Below are 14,898 nucleotides of genomic sequence, written 5' to 3' on the forward strand. Positions count from 1 at the left end.
ACAAAGAGAGAGACAGAGACACAGAGAGCAAGAGACACAGAGAGAGACAGAGACAGTGAGAAAGAGACACAGAGAGAGACAGAGACATAGAAAGACAGAGACAGTGAGAAAGAGAGACAGAGACACACAAAGAGAGACAGAGACACAGAGAGACAGTGAGAAAGAGAGAGACAGAGACACAGAGAGACAGAGACAGAGAGACAGAGACAGTGAGAGAGACAGAGACAGAGACACACAGAAAGAGACAGAGACACTGAGACACAGAGAGACAGAGACAGAGAAACAGTGACAGAGAGGGAAAGCATGCGAAAACTAGAGACAGGACTCCATTTTGACTCACAGTATGTATGTGGCTAAAGTCATAGATGAGATTTACCCAGGGAATATGTTACAAGTGCAGAGCCTAGGACCCACACTAAATCCAGTGAGTCACAGTTTCTAGAGGAAGGCTAAGACAAGCCAGCTTTAAAGGTGGCTCAAACACCAATTCTCTTTAACCACTGATTTAAAATCCACAAAACATGGGAACTGATCACTCAGGCTAAAACTTCTCTAGCTTTTAAATCATACCAGTTAGACATACAGACACGAAATTAGGAGATATTAGATTTAAATATTTCTTTGACAAAGCAAAAGAGGTGACCTAAATGGATAATACATAAGTTTGGCCTAAGGTATTTTTTAAAAATACCTGAGGATGATTAAAGACAATTGCAGAAGACTGAGTTCTTTCTCCACATAAAAGTCAAAAGCTGTACCTAATGATAACATCTTCAATGCTATTTGCAGAACATGTCTCCAGAGCGTTTTGATCACTTATCCAACTTTGGGAGAGTCTAGCTTCATACACTGAGGTGACTAATTTTTTTTCAAGTTCTTACGATAAAAACTCACCAACTATTTTCTCAGTAAAGGAAGCACAGCCTGGCAGAGAAAGAACGGAACTGCATACTAGGTATTTGGAAGCTTGATTGGGGTTGTAACTCCTTACTTTAACCCGTCCTTACTGTGTAACAAGGTCTGGGAACTAAAACTGTTTCACGTGGTCCTTAACTTAGAGAGTCAGCACTGGCTGAAACAGAAAGTGAAGAGACGTTGACTGCCACTGACTCTGCATCCCTACCCTGGCAGATGCCTGCTGAAGGAAACATAGGCTCTAAACTCAGAACTCAAACCTGAGAAAGTAACTGTTCCCAAGATAGCTGTGAGGAAGCCTCAGGTAGAATCCTGGAATCCATTCAGAGGGAGCTCCTTGAGGCTACCCTCTCGCTGTGTGCAGAGTGTGTAACCCTGGCCGGAGGCAGTCAAAGCATTAAAGGATATGAAAAGAAACAAATTAACAGCTGATGTTGCATCCAAAGAGCTAGCAAAGTGGAGATTTAGTAGACATCAAAGGACATCAAAATTGCAGACAATACCCATGGATGACCACTTACATTTGAATTTCAGATAAAATTTAAGTATACTTTTAAGAGGCATTCTTATACAAGACATATAATATATTACATATAATATTTATATATAAATTTATTTGTATAATATACATTTAATTATATATTATTTTCTATGACATATAATATATAATAATAATATATAATTTTTATAATATATAATAAACCTATGTACAAAGCCCTCTGCACAGCCCTTTGCATCTCAAGGAAAGAATTCTTAATTGCCATGGTTACTTTAATAACAGTTGTGAGAGTATCTGTTTATATCCCTTTAAGTCATACACGGATCTTTTCAGCCGCAAACATTTTTTGTTCCTTGGCCGCTCTCACTCACACGCATTGGTGTGTGACATGTACTCGTCAGGTAAAACTAGAATGGAAGAAATGGAGCTCAAAAGAGGGACAAATAAGGCTGACTAGAAAGTCACTCTTAAAGTTGGCACATAGTAGCTGCCTAATAAATATTTGTTCGATTTAAATGAGCAAGTAGAGAAGTCTTAAGGCCCACAGTCCTCAGAGTTACAGATACCTGATTCGACAGGATTTTCTGGGCTTGCATTCCTGGCAACTCAGCATCTCCAAAGCCAGTGAAATATCCAAGCATACCATGTTGGCCAGTCCTTTGCAGGATTTTCCAATCCCTTGTCTTGTGTAGAGGTGCCCTAACATATTGCTACACAATGACTTAAAGCCCAGCAAAAAAAGGAAGAAAGGAAGGATAGAAACAAGTAAGAGAAAAAGAACAAAACAAAAAAGAAAGAAAAAGAGAAAGAAGGAGGAGAGAGAGGCAGAGGAGAAAATTCAACATAATTGAAGACTCACAGAATTAAAAACACTCCCCACCAATAGACACTATGTTATGGTTAGACAAGAGCGAGACATTCTGATGTGGTATTTGACAGTCAGCGGTAATAAGGAATGTACAGGATATATCAAAACTAGAAAAATGATTCTAAATATTTGTCCCATAAAATCTGAAAAAGATGTTGGAGGAAGTAAATGTTAATCTGACTGGGTTCGGTCCCCAGCTCCGAAAAAAAGAACCAAAAAAAAAATGTTAATCTGATTTAATCATCATACAAGGTATGTGGGAATGTAAACATCAATAATTAATATATACATTAATAATTAATATTACAATTAATAATTATTAATAAACGTTAATAATTAATAAATAATTTTATGTTTTTATATATTAGTTAAATTAAAAACACAAGTGTCCCCATCATAAATGTTTACATTATGGTTAAAGAAATAAATGCTATTAACCACACAGGAACTAACACGCTAGTTTGAGAAGCTAGTGAAAGCTGTGACTATCCACCCACAGCACAGCTTAGTAAGTGCCGTAAGCTCAGGAGTCTGGGAAGATCTCTGGAGACCCATAGACCACTCCTGAGACCAATTCAGTGATCTAGGAATTCATAGAATCAACTTGAACTCTGTCTTCTATGCAGTCCTGGCCTCTTCATATAGACGTGTTCATAACTCTGCCTCCACATATAAAACTGACAGATGAAGACTGGGTAAGTTGGACAGGGCAAATAGGTATTGTCATTCACTGAGGGGTTCTTGACTTTCTTATAAACTAAATCTATCTCCTGGCCCTTATTGCAGGGTCTTTACTTCCTTCATAAAAACTGTTTTTATGTAGTACTGGGAATGTGGCTGCCAGGCCTAGCCTGCGTCATGCCCTGGGTCTGAGACCTAACACTGTATACACCAGGCATGGTGGTCCACACATATAGCCTGAATACTTAGGAAGTAGAAGCAGGTTGGTCAGGAGTTCAATGTCCTCTGTCTACATAGCAGGTTCTAGATCAGTCTGAGCCTTATGATACCTATTTCAAAATAAGATCATTTTGTGTGAAGGATTCACATAAAATTCATAAAACATGAGAATGATTTTTTTTCTCACTGTCCTCTCTTCTCAGCTGGCCTGGGTACAGAAGTCTCGGTGCGGATTACTAGAAATTCAGCTGCCCCCCAGATCCCCACTACTTCTAACACCATCTCGTATAACCCAGACCACATTAGCAATATCACAGAGACGTTCCTCGGGAGCACTGCCAAGACCCTCGGGAGCACTACAGAGACCCTCAGGAGCACTGCCGAGACCCTTGGGAGCACTGCAGAGCCCTACAGTCAGAGCAGCAGCAAGAGAGATCTCCCCAGCCTGCACATGGCTGGAACTACAGACACATCCTGGAGTCCGTCGACTACTCCACCTTTCTCTAGCACCACTGCAGAGGTAAAAGGAGAGGGGGTGATAGGGTTGTGAGTGGTCACAGAAAGCCCTTCCCTTGAAAAGACTTGCTTTGTTCAAAGTTCTACTGCGCCTTTAGAAATTGGTCACTTTGTGCCTCACTTGCAAATTGTGCATAAACGTATTGGGCATAATGAGAAAATCTATGAACTCTCTGGCTCCTGGTCAGATGGAGAAAATTGAGCTTGCCGGGCCATACCTGTACCCTTCTAGATTGGCATTTTTGTGAACTAAGGTCAGGGTTCATGGTCTTAAACGTAGTCTGAAAAGAAATAAATAGAAGTTGAGGCCAGAATTCTGCATTTCCAAACTGGTTACGCTCTAATCACGAAGCGATGGCAGCTCCAGAGTCACTGTGATGGAAAGATAAAGCCAAGCATCTGTCCATCAACACCCTGAGTATCGCCTACCTAGGATGTTGGGTAGATCTGACCGTATGACAGAGCTCACAGGATCAGCCATCAGTGTTTGCAGCCTTGGATCATGACAGACAGGATGGGTTGTTGTTGTTGTTGCTGTTGCTGTTGTTGCTGTTGTTGTTGTTGTTTTGGTTTGGTTTGGTTTGTTTGGTTTGGGTTTTGGTTTTTGGAATCTCATTTCCCACTCCAGTGTTTGTATGAGCTCCTAGACAAGGCGCCCAACATGACCAGTAGCTTACCTTCTGGCTGTCTTGAAGTTCATGCAAAATACTGGCTGTGCCCTGGGAAGTCAGAGTAGAAAAACCATGTGTTCTCCAAAGACAGCTTCTCAAGTGCAGCTTTCAGAATCCTGCACTCCAATGTGGCCAGCCTTCTGACCAAACTTGACTTAAAAGAGAAACGCTCTACATGCATTCATCTTAAAGAACTGGAGTTGGATACTTTGAAAAGTAACACAAGGGGTTGGGGATTTAGCTCAGTGGTAGAGCGCTTGCCTAGCAAGCACAAAATTCGGTCCCCAGCTCCGAAAAAAAGAAAAAAGAAAAAAAAAAGAAAAGAAAAGTAACACAAGTCACAATTCAAAGCCCATGCCCTTTGAGAGTAACTTTGACAAAGAGCACGGGAAGAATATGAGAGTCAAACAGTTGAGCTCAATGATTTGAAATTCTATTTAAATCTCTCTTGGATTTTTTTTTCTGTATTGCATAGCATCTGGCTTGTGAAGATTGAGATGTTTTTAATTGAGCTGTGGGGGGTGGTATCTTTGAGTGAAGATGGGTTTTGTGACTGTCTGTATTTGGCAAAAACACCTGAACAAAATGCTTAAACTTGTGGGAAAAAAGAAGTTGAGGTTTGGGGGATGGGCTGGAGCAGAACAAAACCGAATGCAGGTTAGAGTAACGATGTGGAATGAAGTGGGATAGAGTGGAGTGGACTGGTCTGGAGTTGAATGGTCTAGAGTGAACTGGTCCAGATTAGACTGGTCTGGAGTGGGCCAGATTAAAGCGGACTGGTCTGGAATGAACTGGTCTGACATGAACTTGTCTAGACTGGACTGGTCTGAAGTAGATTGATCTGGAGTGGACTGGTCTGGAGTGGACTGAGCTGGGGTGGACTGAGCTGGGGTGGACTGGGCTGGGGTGGACTGGGCTGGGGTGGACTGGGCTGGAGTGGACTGAGCTGGAGTGGACTGAGCTGGAGTGGACTGAGCTGGAGTGGACTGAGCTGGAGTGGACTGGGCTGGGGTGGACTGGGCTGGGGTGGACTGGGCTGGAGTAGACTGCAGTAGATTTGATCATACCCGTGGTTCCTCTACAAATTCGTGCCTGTCTCAATGCTGCATTGAGCTTGGGGAGTCAGCAGAGCTGGAAGATCTACTCTCAGCTCATTTGCATGACTAGCATTCGACATTGGCTCTAAGCCGGCCATCTAGGCTCACCTCATGACCTCGCATCCTCCAGTAAACAATACCAGCTTCCTTTTCATGATGGGAAGTTAGTCCAGCTTCATAAAAGGCCAAAGGTAAAGGCTGGGGGATTCTAGAGGTATGGACTCCGGAGTCACACAATGTTACTTTTGCCACATTTGAGGGTTAAAACAAGCTAGGAACCAACCCAGAGTCAAGGCATAGGGCAATAGACTCTGCTTCTTGGTGAAAACATCTGCAAAATCACATTGCAAAGGAATATACATGTTGTTGGGATGTATCCATCCATGGCCATTAAACAAGATACTGAGTCAAATCACATCAGCACCACGGATGTCATTACCAGCTCTGTTTTGCACACATCTAGCTAAGATATACAGAGGCTAAAATCCAAGGACTTGCTCAAATGATTAAGGAGGAAAATAACAAGAGTGTACACACACACACACACACACACACACACACACACCATACAGACACACCACATCACACACACACCACACACACACACACCACACCACACACACACACACACACACACACACACACACACCATACAGACACACCACACCCCACACCACACCACACACACACACACACACACTCAGTCACCACACTCTCTAGCATACTGCAACTTCAAGGCAAAAGCCAAGGAAGACATATTTGAACTACAGCTCTCAGTCTTCAATAATCATACAAAATAATGTTCCACTCGCTTCGAGGACACGGGGTTTCTTCTCTTAACCTTTCCCGCTTTTCCCATCCCCTCCCTTGCTGCTGTGATGGGTTTGACTGTGGAAGGCTTGGACCAGGACTTGCTCTCATAGCTAATCCTCACCCTCTTCTCTTCCTCAACCTCCATCTCTGAACGTTAAGAAAATTAACAGGCCACGATGCAAACATAAAGAACTAGGTCTTTGGTGTCGAAGAAACTTAGTTTAAGTTGCCATTGTTTCTATTCGTCACGCTTCCTTCTTCGAAACGGAGATCATTATGGGTATTCACCTGCCTCACAAGGCTATGACAATAAAAATCTGATTAAAGAAATCACCTTGGGGGTTGGGGATTTAGCTCAGTGGTAGAGCGCTTGCCTAGCAAGCGCAAGGCCCTGGGTTCGGTCCCCAGCTCCGGAAAAAAAGAAAAGGAAAAAAAAAAAAAAGAAATCACCTTGGTACCCCAGCCATGTGTACAGATGAACATTCGATAATCTTGGCTTCTTTGTAGCCTTCGTTTGTCATTCCTACCCTGGCTGACAAGGGTTGAGGAGCCAGCACATTCTGTGGAAATGCTCTGCAAGGGATAAAGTGCTGACTGTGCATAAAAGCACAGCCTTGCTGGCTGGTTCTGATGCCACTATCTATAAATCTTGCCTAGAGGTCCACAGCCTGCTTCCTCTCCCACCCCACCCTTGTGCTGGCCCGGGGAGGAGCTGCATTTCCTTAGTTCGTGAATAGCCATTGTGGTGCTGGGCTAAGCTTTCACAGTTCTGCATTTCCTCCCATTTGGCCTTCAAAGAGATCACAGCCCAGTGTGAGTCTCCAAATAAGTGAGGAGGAAAGTGGAGAAAATGCCCTATCAGCCCATGTGGTGAAGGCTGCAAACCTCCTTTACTGGGTTGCTTAGGATGCAGGGGGATACCTGTGGTGTAGGCTGACTGGACTTAGATGGCATTGCCACTGCCTGGAGCAGCGGTTCTCAACCTTCCCAATGCTGATGTGACCCATTAACACAGTTCTTCACGTTGTGTTGACCACACATTAAATTTATTTCACTGATATTTCTTGACTGTAATATTGTGCTATTGTTATGAATTGCAATGTAAATATCTATGTTTTCTGATGCTCTTGGGGGACTCCTGAAAAAGGTCAATTTTGTTGTTTGTTTTGTTTGTTTTTTACCCCAGAGGGGGGTCTCAACCCACAGGTTGAGAACCACTGTCCCAGAGGCTCTGGGACAAACCATCTTCAGAGGTTCCGTATGACACTTAGACTTCGTATTAGGAATGCAATCAGATACCATAAACCATGGGACTGATAAGATTATTTTAAAGTTTATTTTTATTTTTTTAAGTATGCATGTAGGGGGAGGCGAGGTGTATTCACATTCGGGCAGGTGCTCTCAGAGACCACAGGTATCTGATCCTCCCGGATTTGGAATTATGAGCAGTTGTGAGCCACCCAACCCGGGAACCAAACTCCAGCCCTCTGGAAAACCAGAGCATGGTTTGAACAGCAGAGCCATCATCCCAGCTCTGGTGTTGAGGTGTTTAAAAAGCAGGAAGTAATATTGTTGTGTTATTAACATGTGTTTCTAAGTCCCTACCTTATAGTCAGCGTCATCCAATCCAAATTCCAACATGCAGCTTCTTGGTTATTTAGTTAAAGTGGATGGCCATCTGTTAATAGCACAGCTGAGTTTAAAATTTGCCTGACCCCTCCACCCATAATAGTTCAAGGATTCTTTCACACACACTCAGAGATACACAGACACACATACACACTACATATACAAAGACACAGACACTCCTTCTCTCTCTCTGTCTCTTTCTATTTCTCTCTGTCTTTCTGTCTGTCTGTCTCTCTCTGTGTGTCTCTCTGTCTCTCTCTGCCTCTCTCTGTCTCTCTCTGTGTCTCTGTCTCTCTCTGTGTGTCTCTGTGTCTCTGTGTCTGTCTGTCTGTCTGTCTGTCTGTCTCTCTCTCTCTCTCTCTCTCTCTCTCTCTCTCTCTCTCTCTCTCTCGGCAGATGAGATACACTGAAAGCGAAGGCCAATGCAGGAGAAGAATCTTAAAAGAAAAGGAAACTAAGATCAACAGAGAAGCCAAACTGTGTCAAATATTCAGAAAGTCTATGACCCTCAGTCCTGGTTGCTCTGTGCCAGAAATCACCTGTAGGGCTTTTAAAGCTACGGCTGTAAGATTCCACTTCAGATCTCCTAAGTCAGCAATTTTGATATGAAGCTGGGTTAGTGATCAGGAGATAATTGAATAATCAGCTTGTTCCAGAACCTGCTGGGGCCAGAGAACCTGAATCCATTAGCAAGGAAGTTGACTATGGGGGGAAGGCAGATGTTACAGAAAAACTGCTGGAATTGTTCAAAGAACATGAGTCAGTAAAGTCCATCTCACAAAACCCAAGGGTGTTCCAAATTTAAGACAATAAGGACAGTTGACAATTCAATGCAATGCAGGGACCTCTAACTACAAAGAAAACAGAGCACACTAAAAGTAAGGTGCAGGGGCCGTTGACAAAACTGAAATGCGGACTGTGGCTTTAAGTTTTGTACTAATTTTTCAAGTTCCTTAACTTAGTGACTTTATTAAGATTGCAAACTTAATTCGGACTGCCCATAGCCAAGTCTGAGACAGTTCCTGCACATTTATTGTATCCGCAGAGAGGGGGAGAAGACAGAGACAGTGAGAAGGTTGTAGAAACCCTGTGTGTAAGTCTCACAGCTCACCAGTTAATGTGCAATTCTTTCAAAATAATCATTTTTAAAATACAAAGAAATCAGCCAAGAAGTTTGCCGGGCAGACTTTCAGAGAGCGGCCTTCCCAGGAAGCTACTGGATTACAGCTAGGCCAGTGGCTCAGACATCCCAAGATGCATCTCCTTCAGGAACTGTGGTGACAGTCAGTTGGGGTTTGGAGAGGCTGGGTGGAAGAAGGGGAGGAGAGATTGGCAGCCACAATAGGAAAGAAATGAGATGAATTTGCAAAAGAAAAAAAAAGTCAGAGAAGCCAAAAGTCAGAACTGGCTGCTGTAAGTGTGAAGATGAGATAAAAGACACCGTGAGAAGAGCTAAGATCTTTAAGTCTCTACCGCATACCCCAGCTACAGTTTACAGCGCCCTCTGATTCCAGGCGCAGAACAACAGCTGTGAAATGCCTTCCCTGAGAATCTGGTGAAAAGTCCTGGAAGGAGAGAGACCATGGATTCTAGGAGCTGTGACTAAAGTAACCATCTGTTTCCATTTCTCCTGCACTTGAAGGGAACACAGAACTGAGCAGGTGCGGATGAGCACCTCCTACTGCGGGACCTTCTGCCTGGGAGCCAGGGCTCTCTTGTTTCAGATCCCTCCTAGATCTGGGCCAATGGGCAAGCTGTTTATGTATCCTTGCTAGATGCCTGCTGTCTGGGCCGTGTGCCTGTGGACGTTCCTGTTCGCTCTCCTCTCAGCGAGATTGGAGGGGTGGGGTGGTGTGACGAAGGAAGAGAGCAGAGCTTTGGGCAGAATTCAGCAAATGAGTTCTTGGCTGAGGGTCCTGATCTCCTTGGTACAGGCAGCAATTTCAGGCGTGTCTCCTGATGGTTGAGAAGCACCAGCTCTTACAGTGGTCCACCCCTATAGACAATAGCTTCGTGCATGTCAATTTCTTCTAAGGCTGGGAGCTAGGTACTAGAGTCTTGAATGCTGAGAGTTCTAATTTGGTACCGGGATGAGTGAGGATGTTATTTGGAAGATTTGCATAGAATTCTTTGCCAAGCCCTTGTTTAGTGGAAGAATATAAAAGTTTATTCTGTCAATATATGAGAGCTCCGATCACCATGACCTGGGGATGCGGAGGAGGTAATGAAGAACAGCCCTCCTTCAAGGGCTCCATAATCTGGCTGATAGTTTTGACGTTACATTTGTGGAAGTCATGATAATAAGGGCCTTTGATCTTCTGCTTTGATCACTGTCAGCCCAGCGCTCAGAGGTCTGGGAGATGCCTGTGTCTGCCTCACCCAACAGGGAAGGGTGGGGTAAGGAAGCTATGTTGAATTAGAGATAAGCAAGCAGAATGAAGGAAGATCTTGGTTCTATCTTTTGATTTTTTTTTTCTTTTTGGAGTCAAAAATCAAGATTTTTTTTTTGAAGACTTTTGTAAACAAGGAACAGATTTGCTTTTTCTCAGTATTGCCTTCTTATTTTGACTTTTAAAACAATGCTAATATCCTGTTGTAAAGGCCAAACGTCACCTACATTGCTCACGTTTATAAGCCTCTTCTTTGTAATGTCTGAAGAATTCAGAGATCCAGTGCACAATGTGGCCCATAGAATATTTGAAGTGTCTTTTGTTTCCAATCGTTAAGTCTCTAAGGAAGGTAAATGCTTTGTTTCTTTGCTCATTTGTTTAGTTTTTCCTTTTTACAAATTGTTTTGCATCTATTTCTTTAATGTGTAGGACAGTTTTGCTCACATGTGTATATGTGTACCACATGGGTGCCTGGTGCCCACAGAGACCAGAAGAAGATATCAGATCTCCTGGAATTAGAGTGACCAATGGTCATGAATCATAGAACCCGTATGAATCATCATGTGAACACACATGCACATACACATGTACACACATACACATATACAAACACATACACATGAACACACATGCATACACACAAGCACACACATGCACATGTACAAGCACATGCACACACATGCATGTACATAAACATACACATGAATACACTTGCACACATACAAACACACACATGTGCACTTCTAGCAAACCTGGTGAGCTCATTTACTCTAGTCAGAAGCCAGAGCAAACAGATGTAAATTCAAAGCCTTCTTCTTGAGCTATGGCGCAAGTTCAAGGCTATCAAGGCAACTTGGCAAGCCTCTGATGAAAAAACAAAGGAAGGAAGGAGGGAGGGAGGGAGAAAAGAAAGAAAGAAAGAACAGAAGAAAGAAAGAAAGGATGAAAGAAAGAACAAAGAAAGAAAGAAAGAACAAAAGAAAGAAAGAAAAGTAAATATAGGGTTAGAGTATAAATGGGAAACAGAACACTTGTCATGCACGTGCAGCGTCCTGGGTTGGACACCTAATACTAGGAAAAAACTTCTTCCTAGAAGGAACAATGTCAGACTTGTCTTGGTCCTGTGCCTAACATTTGATGTTACAGTAGGCTGTGTTTCCAAGACTTTTTCTGTAGCACCCACATTTTATTCTGCATGAGATGTTATAAAATTCAAGGCATGCCTGATATTTGTTATAAAAGTAACCAATTTATGAATTCTAAAATTGTTCAAGAACCTCTAAGTAGTCTCTGTCACCTCTCAGAAACGGAGAGGTCGGTGACATTTAAGAGAAATTAAGAAGGACGAGTTAACATTAACTCGCCTAATCATGAAATTTTGGCTGAAGGTTTCTTAGGGGACAATCCAAACTGCTGCTGGAGTTTGATTGGCTCTTCCTCACAGAATAACACAGAGGATCTCTTAAACAAACGGGTTCCTCCACCCACTACATTACAGATCCCTTAGGGCTGTGTAGGGCCCTATAACATGGATTCCTAACAAGTTCTCAGATAAGCACTGGTACTACCCTGTCTGACAGGAGCATATCTCCTCCTCTTCCTCCTCTCCATCCTTCTCATCTCTCCTAACCACTTCCTCTTCCTCCTCCTCCTCCCCCTCCCCCTCCCCTTCTCCCCCCTCCTCCCACTCCTCCTCCCCCCTCTCCCCCTTCTCCCCCCTCTCCCCCTTCTCCCCCCTCCTCCCCCTTCTCCCCCCTTCTCCCCCCTCCTCCCCCTTCTCCCCCCTCCTCCTCCCCCTCCTCCTCCCCCTCCTCCTCCCCCTCCTCCTCCCCCTCCTCCTCCCCCTTCTCCCCCCTCCTCCCACTCCTCTTTCCTTCAGCTTTTGCTCTCACTTTAAACTCATGCCACTTTTTCCTTCTCTCCTTCAAAATCAATCTCTTCTTGTTTTATTCTCTCTCCCACTCTCTTGTTCTGTGTGTGTGTGTGTGTGTGTGTGTGTGTGTGTGTGTGTGTGTGTGTGTGTATCTCTTTGTCTCTCTGTCTCTCTCTTTCTCATGGTCCCTTTCTGTTTCTATGTGTGTCTCTTGGACTCTCTCTCTCTCTCTCTCTCTCTCTCTCTCTCTCTCTCTCTCTCTCTCATTCCTCCTTTTCCCATTCAGGATAGCATTTGGAAGCCTGCACCAGGACCATACTTACAAGAGTTTGTCAGAGGATTTATTCACAGGACAGCATTTACTAAACAGCTACAAAGATCCAGTCATTCACTCAGAAAACATTTACTGAAATTCTACTGCTTTCTGAACCCTGTGCAGAATGAGGAAACAATGTTCTACCCTAAGAAAATGTCTTTCAAAAGACCAAAGACGCAAACAGTACTCAAATGGGTAAATAATCAGAACATTGCCACATGTTGTTGCCCTGAATTAAGCAAGTAAGTTATGAGGTAAAAACATAAAGGACAGTTTTTCCTTCTGTCTGACATTGGAGGAGGCGTCCTCAAACATAGTCCAGAGCCTGACACCGGCAGGTGCTTAGTCGTGTTTGCTGTATGAAAGCACACACCTGAAGAGAAAAGCAAGCAGGAGACAGACAACAAAGCAGATCCAGGTAACGTAGCCAGGTCCTGTGCAAGGACTGTGACCGTTTAGTCACTCGTGGGTTAGTTTTCCCAGTCCACTTGGCTTCTCCTGTACCAGGGAGCTCTCTGACTCGCACCTTGGTCAACCTGGCCTACAGTAGCTCACCTCCTTCCTACTGAGACAACAATTGCTGTTACATGCACCATCCAGCAGGCATGTTCTTACATCAGTGTAAGCCCTGGTGGTGAAATGCTTAGAAAAAGACACTGGTTCTTGGGACAAAATATAATGGTAGTGTTCTGAGCGTGCCTACCACCAGGTGCTGGGCACGAATTCATAGCGCCTTTGTTTTGTGAGTGGAGTCTTGGTGTGTTCCCAATGGGTGGAGCATCACTGTCAACATGGCTGCTGGGTCTGAGTTCCCCTGGGAATGGCCTCACTCACCCTAGGATAAGGAGAGAAGGGAGAACGTCGTGCCTTACTCGAACCAAATTATGTGCAGGTGCAGCCACCACACAACTAACTCCGCTGTGAGGTAACCGACATTTTAGAGGTGCAGGAGGTACAACCCAACTCTACCCCGGGCATTATCACCCAACGACAAACGCTTGTGTCAGGGAGGGAGCACTGGACCACAGATGGACCCCTTAGGCTTAAAGTCCAGAGGACCATCTGACCGCAGATTTTTTTATCTGCAGATCCTGCTTCACAGCTCCTGTAGTCCTTGTAATTTCTTCCAGCACTAGGATAATTAAAATATATTTTGTTAAGACATTTGACTTAGGTCCTTCAAATAATTTCGGAGGAATAAAGGAAGTGAACACTGTTTCCAACCAGATCAAACTTTTATGAACAAAGTGATTTTTAGAGGCACGACTGATAAATATTTCATGGGGTAAGGAGGCTGGGGAAATCAAGGAATGGCTTGGAAGGGTCTCGTGGAGGCAGAAGGGGCTGAAGGTTGAGTTCATCACCATAGGTCAATGATTCAACCCTCCCTCCTTCATGAAATCTTTATAAAAAGGCAAGTATCTGAGGTTGAGGGCTTCCAGGAAGGCGAGGGCTGGGAGGATGACGTGCCCCTGACCCCATGGGGCTGGAGGATCCTGTGTTCAAGAACTTGTACACCCTGTCCTGTACACCTCTTACAGAGTTGTTTGCTTGTGTCTTTAAATTACTCTTTGCAATAAGCCAATAAGTATGAAGAATATATGAGGACAGAGAGTGGCCATTCCCAAACAGCCGTTCTTAACTCCTGGTGAGTGGTGTAAGACTTGGTGTTCATGTTCCTCATATAGCAGTCTCTATGCCTTAGCTGCGAGTTTGTAAGTAACGACTGTGTTAACTCAAACACGATTGTTACCGGGAATCTTTATCACAGCTTTTAAAAGACAACCGTTCGGTGACTGCTGTCTAGTCAGAAGCAGCCACACCCTTCCTGCGGAGTCTGGGAAAGGTTTCCTGATGACCAGGAGAAAATGTTATCCACTGTAGCGGTGCAGAATAACGGTCTGCACTCCTGGAATGCAGTGACTTCTACAGTAAACGCAAGGCCATTAGATGGACTCCACAGCAGTTGAGGAATTCCAAACTAAGAAGCAAGCCGATGTGTTCATACTTTATACAGTTTCATAAACTCTACATCAAAAAAAAAAAAAAAAAAAGACCTAGGAGATGAGTCCTGTGCTTCCTGGAACCTGTAGCCGTATTTATGAATTAACACTGTAGCTATGGTTCCATTGTTTTAGAGCGTTACTTTATGTGTGTGATTGCTTTGTTTGCAGTTATGCGATGTGCATCACATGCATGTCTGGTGCCCGTAAGGTCAGAAGAACACCCAGGTCCCTGGAACCGGAGTTCAGGGTGGTTGTGAATCACCATGTGAGTGCTGGGAACCAAACCCAGGTCTTCTACAAAAGCAGTTAGTGTTCTTAACTGCTCAGCTCCCTCTGCAGCCCCCGTAAGTCCTAGCAGTTTAAGTTGGCTCTGCTGTCTCATTCGCTATAATTTTTTGTGGGGTA

The 14,898-nt window shown here is 43.9% G+C and overlaps 1 protein-coding gene across 1 annotated transcript in view; it reads left to right on the forward strand.

The window, feature by feature from the left end:
- Positions 1-14,898, forward strand: part of Ptprb (protein tyrosine phosphatase, receptor type, B) — a 104,564-nt gene that overhangs the window by 5,546 nt on the left and 84,120 nt on the right. Inside the window, exon 3 of the mRNA XM_063263482.1 lies at positions 3,386-3,702. Within this exon, the coding sequence (XP_063119552.1) occupies positions 3,386-3,702 (317 nt within the window). The remainder of the gene's footprint in view (positions 1-3,385; positions 3,703-14,898) is intronic.

Source organism: Rattus norvegicus, chromosome 7 (assembly GCF_036323735.1).
Source record: "Rattus norvegicus strain BN/NHsdMcwi chromosome 7, GRCr8, whole genome shotgun sequence".
Classification (NCBI taxonomy): domain Eukaryota; kingdom Metazoa; phylum Chordata; class Mammalia; order Rodentia; family Muridae; genus Rattus; species Rattus norvegicus.